Source organism: Ascaphus truei, chromosome 2 (genome assembly GCF_040206685.1).
Source record: "Ascaphus truei isolate aAscTru1 chromosome 2, aAscTru1.hap1, whole genome shotgun sequence".
NCBI lineage: Eukaryota > Metazoa > Chordata > Amphibia > Anura > Ascaphidae > Ascaphus > Ascaphus truei.
In genome coordinates, this window is record NC_134484.1 from 293476071 (window position 1) to 293489908 (window position 13838).

At 45.8% G+C, this 13838-nt stretch overlaps 1 protein-coding gene across 1 annotated transcript in view; it reads right to left on the minus strand.

The window, feature by feature from the left end:
* LOC142488223 (polycystin-1-like protein 1) overlaps positions 1-13838 on the minus strand; it is a 298659-nt gene that overhangs the window by 44376 nt on the left and 240445 nt on the right. Inside the window, exon 12 of the mRNA XM_075588596.1 lies at positions 3273-3494. Within this exon, the coding sequence (XP_075444711.1) occupies positions 3273-3494 (222 nt within the window). The remainder of the gene's footprint in view (positions 1-3272; positions 3495-13838) is intronic.

Here is a 13838-nt window from a genome sequence, read left to right on the forward strand (position 1 = left end):
CCACCCCCACTTGTTGCGATTATGGGAGGGTCCCACAGTCTTATAGGATGTCCCGGAATTAGGGCTGTACTCTTCGCAGTCCTGGGGGGCGCGGCTTCAGGTTTCGCGCCAACACCCGAGCACCACTCCTTATTTGGCGCCATCCCCGGCCAAATTTTCTCAGCCTCTTTATCCTTTCTTTCACAGGCAGCACCACTTACAGGGATTATATTCTGTAAGGGTGCGGCCGGCTCACCAGCTCCTCGCTCGGCAAGATCCGTTCCCACTGGGCACAATTGGAAACCACTCCCTTCCACACATACGACAATGTCCTCCTCGCTATCATCCGGAGTAATACTCCGCGGCCCTAGGCAGGACCAGAACAGCGCGGCCACAGCTTTCGCGCCACTCCACAACATGCTTGCAAAAGTTCCTTCTGCCGCTTGCTCTTCAGCGGAACGCACACTACATGCGCTCCCTCCATCTGCCTCCGTCCGCCATTTTGGACTTTCCGCACCGCACGGATTCTCCACTTTTGCGGTCGCCATTTCGTTGCTGTACATTCAATTATTGTACATGGAGCTCCTCTCTGCGGGGCAGCTACCACACCGGTACAATAAAGATTGCCTTGATGCACCACCTTGTGTACCTAATGTAGGCTGGACTCGTGTTTGCACTACCTCAGGCTAGGCTCACTCTCTCTGTGTCTGTTGTATCTCCTTCCTCCCAGTCTGTGCTCCCTTCAGTAAGTGGTCTGGAATGGGTTAGAGTACTCTGGCTCTTCCATGCAGTACTTGGGCGTCTACCTACTGTTGGCTAGCCTAGCGCAGACCCTCTCCAGAATTCCTGACCACGTTAACAGGCTATCCCTTTAGGCATCCTACCAACTAGCACTGCCTCAAGGTGACTAGGACAGCTATAGCCCGGCTCCAAACACCCAACTCCTTTCAGGCACCTAGGTCGTCCCTGCGAACTGACAAACTCAATCAGCCCCCTGACTACCCCTAGGTCCGTCCCAACACAGCACAAAGTGGCAGCAGACACTCTCCCTGTTTCCCAGTGTGCCTAGCAAAAGCCTGTTCTGTTGACAGGTATCTCAGCAGCGCCTCCAAATGTAACGGATTTTCTGGCCTGGCCTGAGCCACCCAATCTCACATTGGCCTCTGTGGTCTAACCAGTCCCCATTACATGGTTGTGTCTGGTGGTGCACCTGTTGGCAACAGGAATCCTGAGTCTCCTCATCAGGATCTCTGCGTCCGCAGGAAGATGTGACTGATGAGGAACTCCTCTGTGGTGCCTTCCCCTGCTGAGTAATTCCAAACTCACACAGTGAAGTGTCTTTATTCAAGGTCATCTTTATTGCTTGATGTGGGCTAGCTGCCCCTCGCAGTGATCACTTAGCCGCACATTACGCCGTGTACTCCCTTAAAAGGTACACCCTCCCAATGGAGTAGGATCCCCTCTCCCCTCAGGGAGATCACCCCTGTGCCAGGTCCCTGGACACAGTATGGCGTATACAGCTTGAGGCTGAATGAATATAATAAGGCCACTAGTTACAGCACTAGTGGGCCTCCAGCTCCCAGGTCTCAACGCAGACCTGCTCCTTACTCCAGCAACACACTAACTTTTAACAGTGCAGTGCCTTATATCTCCAGGGGGCGGGCACATCTCTGATGTCTCTAATGGTGGACTCAGAGTATGTAGCCACTCCCATCCACACATAGGGCACCTCACCAGGGTGTGAGGGCAAACCTCCATGATTACTGCTATCATCCCTGTAACTTACCAGGCCTTACTGCCAGCAGGAGAGATGACTGCAGTCCATTTTACAGCATGGCTACACATGTATTGTGCTTTTTAAACTTAAAGCTACAGGTCTTTTCCCAAAGAAAATCCTGCTGGTTAAAATTTTAAAACGTAACTACATTTTATGGAAATACCCCAATTTAATGTAGCCTCTCTCTGGGGACTACTAGTTAGTTTAAGTGGTTAACAGCCTTAATGGGTTAACTGTGTGGGATTACTCTGGTTACTCCCCTCCCCATCATGTGAGGTAGGATGAATATGCAGAAAAGTTTGCCCCTCCCCAGTATGTCTCATGACCAGTGGCATCATCATAAGGATATGAGAGAATATATACAGTGGTATGAAAAGAAAGTACACCCTCTTTGAATTCTATGATTTTACATATCAGGACATAATACCAATCATCTGTTCCTTAGCAGGTCTTAAAATTAGGTAAATACAACCTCAGATGAACAACAACACATGACATATTACACCGTGTCATGATTTATTTAACAAAAATTTTAAGACCTGCTAAGGAACAGTTGATTGTTATTATGTCCTGATATGTAAAACCATAGAATTCAAAGAGGGTGTACTTTTTCAGACAACTGTGTATATATATATATATATATATATATATATATATATATATATATATATATATAGCTCCCCTGAATGTTTTAGAATTAGGTTCCTGGGAGTGACAATTGGAGGACCATCACTGTGAATAATGTAAATATATTTCCGTTTACAGATGTGTACTAATATTGATCAGTCCGCAGTTGTTGTTTCATAGTTAATGCAAGTGCCCTATCCAGATAGCCTCTGTAGCAATGGCCATGATGAATCCACTTAATCAGATACTAGGAAGCTTATGCCCAAAAGGGGTTCCCAGAAAGGAACTTTAAGGCATAATCAGATCAACTCCATCAGAAGGTCCATAGCTAACTCTGACCCAGTCTGCCCAGAGGTGGCAGTTAGTGCACAGTACAGAGTTATTGATCACGAGGAAATTGAATGTCGCCCAATGTTCACAAGTGGCTCACTAGTAATGGGACACAATGGACACTATACAGAAAAGGGACAATTCAGCTAACCCAAACAGAAGCAAGCCTCAGTACCTCCCTAGAGTATTAAGATGAGGGTACCTAGGAAGAAGCAAATAGAACACTGTAAATATATCCTAAATGTGAATAGAGTTAAGTATGACTAAGTGTGAAGAACATGATCAACAGCTGTTGATAAAGCTAATATTAGTACTATAAAAAATCCTGACGACCTTCATTACTCATCAGCATACTGTATCTACACCCAGCCTGCATGGATCAAGTACCCTGACAAGGTATGAGAGACTGAGCAACGCCATGTACATAGTCAACTGATGTAAACCTATTAAGAGCCGGGCAAGGAGGGTTACATTAGTAAATCTGACTCATAACGTTCACATTTTTAGAATACACGAAGCTACAAACGAAGTCTGTAAATGTTAGCATTTGCATACATACCTTAAATTCGAATTTGAAATTATGGATAAGAAAACTTGAACATCTGAAGAGTTGCGATCCCCACTGGACACAGTTAAGGTGAAAATAAACTGGTCAAAGTTGACATCAAGGACAGCAGTTGGGAAAGTGATAACTGCAGCATAGCTCTGAAGAGGTCTTGGTACAGTAGAATTAAAACATGAATGCATTTGTGTACTTGCTGGAGCACACCTCCAATGAAACCTGAAGATGAATTAAAAGCCAGTGAGCAAATGCATTTAAACCAGGCAAAATTGTCCTAATAATGTAAAAGAATAAGTAATGCATATATTGTTTTACATAAAAGTGTTCTCATAGATAAAGAGGATTATCCAGTAAACAGTTACATTATTTATTTAATTAATATACGATGCCATTCCTCTATACCTAACACATTGCAGTGTTTTGAAAATAAAATATTTTCTATTTTATGTCCGTTTGTTTCTTGGTTAATCATATTTTAAAATGTAAAAAACATGTCCATCTATAGCTCAAACAAAGTCACAGAAAGGAGATAAAAGAAATTATGAAGATGTTGAAAATACAGAATCTGTCAAATGGGTTAGGGTAAACATACTGTATATACAGTATCCTAAAGTGATTGGTGGGGGGTGGGGGGAAGATAAATTCTATCTTCAAGTGGAGGGGTGAAATAATATCATAAATTAGGAGATAAGTATGCTAGGTGTCAGAGGTGGGTGAATAGCAGAAACTTGAAGAGGTATCCGGCTAATATGCTCACACTTTTCCGAAAATGTGGAGCATGAACTGGATAATTTTGACATGGATGTCTGATATAATGAATTTGTTGAGATTCATCCTCATCTGAAGAGCCTGTTTTGTTTCTCCAACATCATTCACATTGGTGCATTTTATAACATACACCATATTGCTGGATTTGCAGGCGATTGATCCGTCTACAGCAGTGTTTCCCAACTCCAGTCCTAAGGGAAACCAAACAGATATCCCTGCTCCAGCACAGGTGAATCAATCAGCGACTGAGTCACTGGTGCTGGAGCAGGGATATCCTGCCAAAGACCTGACCTGTTGGGTTTCCCCGAGGACTGGAGTTGGGAAACACTGGTCTACATTATATTGATGATGAGGGTCTGTACATATATTTGCATGTTTTCCAGTTGTTTTTATTGCAGGTCTGTGTTTGCTTGGTTTATATTTCCTGGTGAGATGACAATCTGTATCTGATGAGTATGTTCGAGACGCTAGAAGACTACATATAAACTACTGTAGAATATAACTTTAATCTCTTGCTCTACTATAGAAAGGGATTATGGGTAAAAAAACGGTTTCCACCTTTTATGTGTTTCAAGAAAATGTTTAACCTCAGAAATTGCTTAGCTGTTATTTTTGCTTATCTGACTATAATTGTCTCTCTGCTGGTTCCTGGAATGTTATTCCCCCACTCTGCGAGGGATGAACAGAAAAACCAGTATCCAGACTTTTAGCCTTTAAAAAGAATAGATATGTCTTTGTAATATTTATCTTTTAGCTCAGCTCTGCAAGAATATATTCTAATTTGTGTAACGCTACGATCAGGGGATCACTCTTGGTTTGCATGCTATATAGGACTCTAAGAGGTCTTTTATCCCCAGAGAGCATGGGTTATAGATATCTGAGAATATATTTAAATTGTATCTTCTTGGCAATGGGGACCACAGAATCAATGGATATGAAAAAGAAAAAACATATTTTGCAGAATACAAAAATAAGGTTGGGTGAGTGTAAGGAATCAGGGAACAAGTCCTTTGTGACGTGTTCCATCCTTACCTAGTGCTGCTGCTCCACTCTCCGCTCATGCGTGCAACCCCGCTCTGATTACAGAGCGTGCACGCACCCGCAACTCTTCAGCCCCGGCCACAAGGGTGGGGGGGTGTAATGTAAGGAATCGGGGAACACGACCTTTGCGATGTGTTCCCTCCTTACCTAGTGATGCTGCTGTCTCTGCTCCACTCTCCGCTCATGCGCGCAACCCCACTCTTTTTACAGAGCGCGCGCACCGCAGAACTTCAGCCCCGGCAAAAGAGTGTGGCTCCGCGCCTGGACGCGCCGCGCTGCTCCCCCGCACGTGATAACGTGCAACGATCCCCAGCTGTGGGTCAAGCATCAATTGTGCCTCTTGTCTCCTGCAGCCTATCCCAGCTTCCGCTGGGGCCGTGCCTCCGCTCCACCCCCTGTCCCATTGGTTCTGTCTGCCTACATATACCCTGTTCCTGCTCTCAGTCAGTGCTCAGCATCATTTGGTGTAGCCTTGCTGCTTCCTACAGTAGTGCCTTGCCTTGTCGCAGTCTTGTCTTTCAGATTAACCTCTTGTGTACCGACCCGGCTTGTAAGTAAATCCCTCTGAATATTGACCTCGGTTTACCTTCGACTACGGCAACTTCTCCAACCCCTCATCACGGCTAACGGACCTGGACTATTCTACCATCTATTATCCCAGACCACGGCTAATGGACTTCTAAGATTCTACTCTCTCCAATCCCAGGACCTGCAAATATACCGATTAACCCTCTCTCTCCAACCCAGACCCGGCAACGCTAGACAATCCGCCTTCCGGGCACGCTTCCGCTGCTGTGGGTGCGTGGCTTTGTACCTTCCCACCTCAATACCGGTGTCTTGCCTTGTTTGTGGGTAGCGCGAGCATTACAGTATGTTGAGCCCAACAAACATAGACCCCCCTGAAGTGGGCCAAACACTGTCCTCTATTTCCGAGCACTTCCAGTACTTGGATAATCAAGTCGCTTTTCTGCCTCAAAAGTTAGCCGCAGTCTCGCTCCAACAGTCTCAGTCTAGAATTATCCAGCCTACAACTTTTTACTCCTCTAATCCGGAGCCTAATATCACTCTGGAGCCACGACTCCCCACTCCCAATCGCAATGCAGGGGACCAATAAGGGTGCAGAGGTTTCCTCGACCAATGCGACATTCAGTTCGAATTAACTCCTTCTCGCTTTTCTTCCGACAGATCTAAAATGGCTTATATTATTACATTATTAACTGGAGATGCTTTGGCATGGGCTTCTTCCATCTGGGAACAGAGACCTGAACTTACGCAAAACTTCGCAAGTTTTCAAAAAGAATTCAAACAGGTTTTTGACACGCCAGGCCAAAAGGTCACTGCTGCCTCTTCCTTGTTTCACATTTCACAGGGGCACAGATCCATTGCAAAATATGCTCTTGAGTTCCGGATGTCATCATTCACGCTCTCTTACCTCTATGCCTCCTATCCGTAGTCCTACTCCTATCACTTTCCCTGCTTTGGAAGCTCCATAACACATGCAGTTAGGGAGTTAACAACTTTCATTCTCAGAAAAACAACGTTGGAGGAACGAATGTCTATGTCTCTACAGCAGATTGCCTGGGCATCTGGTGCATAACTGTCCCACGAGGCCGGGAAACGCAAACACCCATAAAGATATGGGGAAATCTCATTGGGTACTATTTCTTTTCCCCCCTCTATGCAAAGGAACCTGTCAAAAAGGATTATGCTCCCCATCTTCCTCTAGGGTTCTGACTTATGAGTACCTGCTTCCGCCTTCATCGTATCCGGGTCTGGGGGAAATTTTGTGGATCAGGATTCTGCCATCAAACACAAGATTCCTCTGATAAAGAAGTCTGTACCTGTTGGTCTCGAGGCCATTGATGGACGCCCTCTCCAGCCAGCTTTCATTTCCTTGGAGACTACTGTTCTTTCACTCTCCACAAAGGACGGACATAAGGAGAGGATTTCACTGGACATAATCCACTCCTCTTCCTGTGACGATCCAGGGGATTCCTTCCCCTTTATGTGTCCCTGATGTCCCTTCCTTGCCTGTTTCTCCCTCCGTGTCTACCTCTGACGCCGTCTCGGCATATGTGCGCGCTCCCCGCAAGTCACGCGCACCTTCTCGCTCGCGACCCCCCTCAGCTCCCGCTCTTGCCTCCTTACCTCCTGCGGTCTCCCCTCCTGTCCCTCCTTCGTCCTCCGCTGCTGCTCCCGCGGCACGGCACTCCGCGTGCCTAGTGACGCAGCCTGTGCGCGCGCACTCTCACCTTACAGAGGGCGCGCGCACACGCTCTTCTTGTAAGCCCTCTCACATCTCTGGCTCCTCCCCTCATTCTCTCCAGGCTATCTCCCTCACTGACTCACCTGTCTCCTCCTCTTCTCCTCACCTATCCCTGCTGTCTCCCACTTCACCTTCTGCTCCTCCTCTCTCTCCCATTGGTGTTCCCTCCTTTATAACCCCTGTCTGTCCCTTGTATCGTTGCTCTGCATAGTTCTTTGTAACCTCTGTGTGTGCCATCCTATGCTTGGCTCTCATGTGTTTTCCAGCTTCTGTTCCTGCTCCTGCTTACCCCTGGATTTCTCTGGCTCTGACCCTGCTTACGAATACAACTCTGCTGACTTCTGTGATCCCTGGACTCTGGCTTATGAACATTACGATCCTGATCTCTATATCCCAAGACACGGACACCACTACTCTTACTCTGAACTCCAAAGGCATTGCAAGTATATCTAACCATCTTCCTACAGGCCCGGCAATGCCATACCACACTCAGGGCACGCCCTCACTGCTGTGGGTGCGTGATAATATCCTTCCCCATTCAGTACTGGGGACTGGTCAGGTCTGCGGGCATACAGGCGTTACACTTCCGTGCAGGTAATACTGGGCCTCCCTTAGCTACAACTAAATAAACCTCCGATAGATTGGACTGATAATAGACCTATACAATGGGAGTTATCTTCTATGAAATTTTCCGTGTCCCCGGTTCAAGTTCTCGCTGGTCTAGAAACCATCTATCCTGTCAAAACTTCTCTCCCTGAAGTATATGCCTACTTCACTGATGTCTTTGATAAAGTCCACTCAGAGGCCCTTCCCCCTCTTTGTCCTTTCGATTGCCCTATTGATCTATTGCCCGGGTCCATCCTTCCTAAAGCTAGATCTTACCTATTGTCCCTACCTGAGACTAAGGCTATGTCCGAATATATTCAAGAGAATTTAAAGAAAGATTTTATTAGAAATTCCACATCTCCAGCCGGAGCTGGTTTCTTTTTCGTTAAGAAGAAGGATGGGTCGCTTCGCCCGTGCATAGATTACAGAGGTCTTAACAAGATCACCCTGAAAAATCGCTATCCTTTGTCCCTTATCTCAGAACTTTTTGACTGATTGAAAAGGCGCTACCATTTTTTCTAAGCTTGATCTTTGTTGGGCTTACACCCTTATACGCATACAAGGGGATGAATGGAAGATGGCCTTTAATACACGCGACGGTCATTATGAATATTTGGTTATGCCTTTTGGACTTTGTAATGCACCAACGATTTTCCAGGAGTTTGTAAATGAGATTTTCCGTGATGTTCTTAACTCATTTGTAATCGTGTATCTCGATGACATTCTCATTTTTTCTAAGTCCTTATCAGAACACATCCAGCATACGAAGTTAGTACTCTCTCGCCTTCGTGAGAATCATCTCTATGCCAAGCACCCCTGATGAAGTGTGCATGCGCACGAAATGCGTAGGGTCTCAGTGTATGAGCTACTACTAACTCACGCAGGCCCCGTGGTTACACGCAGTGTCCTGTAGCAGTAGGAAGAGGTTGTTCCTCCAAGGCGCGCTCCAGTGACGAGTCATCGATCCAGGAAGTGCAACAGTGTCGACGCGGTGTTTGGATCTGCCAGACGCCATGGGAGGACAAGCTGATATCCTCAAAGACTACAGCCCACTGCGATTTTACTCTCAAGTTTTTGTGAGTAGGATTTTGGTTTTAGACCAACCGGACCAGTTGCTTGCTAGTTGTTTTATTTTGTTATTTTATATTGATTGTTGTATTAAATAGCTCCATTTTTATAGTCAGCCTTGCTTATATTTGTTTATTGTTGTGTATCTGTTGTTTGTCTTGTGTTACATGTTCCATTAACAAGCAGTATACACTATGATATGTTTTCTGTTTGTATTCCATATTAATGCATTATCTGGCCGTGGATAATTTACTATTCTGGAAGTGCAAGTATTGAAGTAAATCTCCACATCACTCCATTTGGACTTCTAATTAGACTGTCTTTGGACAAGTTTGGCGCCGGTTTGTATTTTTGTTTTCTAAGATGGAAAAGTGTATATTTCATCAAACATCTTCCTCCTTACTGGGCTACATTATTTCTGATGAAGGATTCGCTATGGATCCCAATAAACTTAAAGCCGTTCTTGATTGGCCCCAACCCACTTCTCTCAAGTCGATTCAGCAGTTCCTTGTCTTCGCCAATTATTACCGTAAATTTATCCGTAATTTCTCTGTAACTGTGGCTCCTATCACTGCCTTGACTAAGAAGGGTACGGACCCTTCCTCCTGGCCCCCTAAAGCATGCCAGGCCTTCGAGTCTCTCAAGAGGGCGTTCGTTTCTGCCCCCATCTTGCATCATCCAGACCCTACTCTCCCTTTCACTTTAGAGGTAGACACCTCGGATATTGGAGCAGGAGCCATACTCTCACAAAGGCAATCTCCTCAGGATAAAGTACACGACTGTGGGTTCTTCTCAAATAAATTCTCTTCCGCAGAGCAAAATTACGATGTTGAGAACAGAGAACCTTTAGCCATTGAACTTGCTCTACAAGAATGGAGAAATCTCCTGGAGGGTACCGAGAACCCCATTTCTATCCTCACGGACCATAAAAACTTATTGTATATCGAAGGCGCTCACCGCCTTGGCTCACGTCAGGCCCGCTGGGCTCTCTTTTTCTCAATCAATTATATTATTTCTTACATTCCCGGTACTAAGAATTTGAAGGCTGATGCCTTATCCCGCCAATTCATCAGTGAAGACAAGTCCAAAGATGTCCCCGAAAGCATTCTTCCCCCTAAGTACTGCACCGACACACTTTATTCGAGCAAATACCCAGTATGTACCTGGCAGATACCTGGAATGCGCCGCTCCTCACCTCTGACAAGCCCCGTTGCGTTTGCCTTCCCAGCCTGGGTTCATGCCTGGCTGACGGGCGGCTGATCTGTTAAATGATAATGATTAGGATTTAATAGGCTGCAATGCTTCGCGTGTCTACCAGATGGCATAAATTCATGAATTGTAATGCAGTATATATATATATACTGTACAGTATTGCAGCCAGCGGGAATAAAATGCTTCAATCCCTGCCTGGAAAATACCTCAATGCACTCGGGCAGAAAACAGTCACAAACCTCAATACACCCGGGTATACCCGAATTCGTGGGACTAGCCGAGCTCGAATAAAGTGTGTCGCCAGTGTATATCCTCTCGGCAAACTCCTTTGAATGCTGGACCAGATTTTGGAGTCTCAAACACTTATTCCCGAGGGTATGGAGGTGCCGGACGGTTGCTTGTATGCTGCTCCACGATTCCACCGGAAAATCCTTGAATGGGTCACTGGTCCAAATCTGCCGGTCACCCTGGTACGAAGAGAACCTTAGATTTCATCTGACGCACCTTTTGGTGGCCAAACATGCTGAGAGACATTAAAAGACTTCATCACTTCTTGCTCCTCTCGCAACAAGCTGTCTTGTCTGCTTCGCTCTTTCCAAATTCCGGATCGTCCCTGGACACACCTATCAATGGACTTCATTGTAAATTCCCAGTCTCCAATGGGATGAACACTATCCTTGTCATTGTAGACAGGTTTTCCAAGCAAGCTCATTTTATACCACTCAAGGGTCTCCCTAATTCTACTACTCTGGCAGATATATATGTCAAAGAAATCTTCCGTATCCATGGAGTTCCAATCTCTATCGTTTCCGACCGCAGATCACAAATTATTTCAACATTTTGGCGGGCTTTCGCTCAAAGGTTAGAGATCTCACTTCTTTTTTTCATCAGGGTATCACCCTCAAACCAACGGCAAATGGAAAGAACGATTCAATCTCTTGAGCAATATCTCTGATGTTTCATCTCCGACGCACAAGACCATTGGGTGGATCTACTCCCATGGGCTGAATTCGCTCACAACTCCCTCAGGAACGAGTCCATTCAGGAGTCGCCCTTCTTTGTAAATTATGGCTTTCACCCTGCCCGCCTCCCTATTTCCTCCAACCCTTCCGGAGTACTGGAGGTGGATTCCAGGGTAAATTTTCTCCAGAACTCTTGGCAGAAAATTCAAGAGACTCTTCAAGAGGCAGTCTTCAGACAGAAGAGACAGGTGGACCATCATCGCCAAGAGGTGCCCAAATTTAGGCCATGAGACAAGGTATGGCTGTCTTCAAAAAACATTAGACTGAAGACACCCACTCTGAAGCTGGCTCCAAGATTCCTGGGTCCCTTCACCATCCTCGAAAGGGTCAACCCTGTGTCCTATCGCCTTCAGCTGCCTCGGTCTATGCGAATTCCGTCGTTTTTTCATGTGTCGTTGAAGCCGGTCGTCCTGAACTCTCAGTTTCCTGATACTTCTCCTAGACCACCTCCGGTCATTGTTCACGGTCAAGAGGAATTCGAAATCCGATCAATAATCGAATCCAGATACTCCAGGGAAGGTGTCCAATTCCTTGTGCATTGGAAGGGTTTTAGACTTGAAGAACGCTCCTGGGTACCACTTAGTCAGATTCACTTTCCCGATTTGTTACGGCGGTTCCATGCCAGGTTTCCGCACAAACCTTATGGAGATCGTCTTGAGGCCAATCCTCAATGAGGGGGGGGGAACTGTAAGGAATCGGGGAACACGACCTTTGCGACGTCTTCCCTCCTTACCTAGTGCTGCTGCTGTCTCTGCTCCACTCTCCGCTCTTTTTACAGAGCGCGCGTGCACTGGCAGCTATTCAGCCCCGGCCACAGAGCTTGGCTCCGCTCCCCGGACGCGCCACGCTGCTATCTCGCGTGTCGGGCGCACATGACGACGTGCAACCATCCCTAGCTGCGTGTCAAGCATCAATTGTGTCTCTTGTCTCCTGCAGCCTATCCCAGCTTCCACTGGGCCCTCACCTCCGCTCCACCCCCTGTCCCATTGGTTCTGTCTGCCTACATATACCCGGTTCCTGCTCTGTCAGTGCTCAGCATAATTCGGTGTAGCCTCGCTGCTTCCTACAGTTGTGCCTTGCCTTGTCGCAGTCTTGTCTTTGAGATTAACCTCTTGTGTACCGAACCGGCTTGTAAGTGAACCCCTCTGGGTAGTGACCTCAGCTTACCCTCGACTACGGCGACTTCTCCAACCTGATCACGGCTAATGGACCTGGACTATCCTACCATCTATAATCCCAGACCATGGCTAACGGACTTCTACGATTCTACTCTCTCCAATCCCAGGACCTGCAAGTATACTGATTAACACTCTCTCTCCAACCCAGACCCGGCAACGCTAGACAATCCTCCTTCCAGGCACGCTTCCGCTGCTGTGGGTGTGTGGCTTTGTACCTTCCCACCTCAATATTGGGGTCTTGCCTTGTTTGTGGGTAGCGCAAGCGTTACAGTGAGACTATGAATCCTTGTGATGTCAAAACTCACATGGTGTAGAATACAAATGAGCATAGGTATAAACACTCAGGATATGTTGATGTAAGGTGTATTTCCTAAGCCTGAATCGGAAAACTTTTGTGAAACGCGTTGAGCCATGATTCACCGAGACGAGGAGAGTAATTGGACGTCTGATGCCTTACCTGTAGGTTGCATGCACACAGCAGAGTGAGGGACATCACCTTCGGGGAAGCGGTGGCATTAGGGGGCGGGAGCCCTTTCTGACTCCGTGCAGGTTTTAACCTTTGTTACATATAAGTGTTGATGTTAAACTTTACTATTATTATAAAATTGTTCTTTTAAGTATCCGTTCCTGTGTCCTATCTGGTTCTTGGTAAGTGATGTAGGGTTCCGATTGAGCCTGAGGAAATCAACCATCCATCAGCATATCGTGAGTGTTTATACCCATGCTTGTTTTTTATTCTACACCATGTGAGTTTTGGCATCACAAGAATTCCTAATCACCCACCTCATTTTTGTGTTTTGCATGTTTTTTTTTCATTGATTCTGCGCTCCCCTTTGCCAAGAAGGGTCACCATACAAGAACCATGAGGACGTTCGTTTTGGGCTATGAGCAGCGTAACTATGGTTTTATTCTATAGACTTTGCATTTGCAGTTTTAAATAGTCATCATTTTTATGGTCACTGTCACGAAACATGTTGCCTTTTTCACCCACCATAACTTAAAATATGATGGTATCACTATCACTTATACTTAAAAAGTGGCAGGTTACACCACTTTTTATATTTGAATGGGGTTTTAAGTTATGACTAGAGGTACCCGTTCAGTTTTCCTTTTTAATTTAACTGCAGTAACCTCTCTTTAGCCCTGTATGGCTCATCCATTGCTCTGTCTATTTATGAGATTTAGCTCATAATATGCTAATTTATGTTAATATCACCATTCCCCTTCAAGTCTCATCTCATCGCCTTCTCATTTTTTAGGATGTTTGTTTCCTTCTAATGGTGATTGCACAGTACACTTGAAGAAGAAACATATGAGGCTCTGTACGTCCAACTTAATTTATGAAAAACTCTAATGTTGTTGGTCCACTAAAAGGTATAGATGAAAGTGAGAAAAAAAGGGA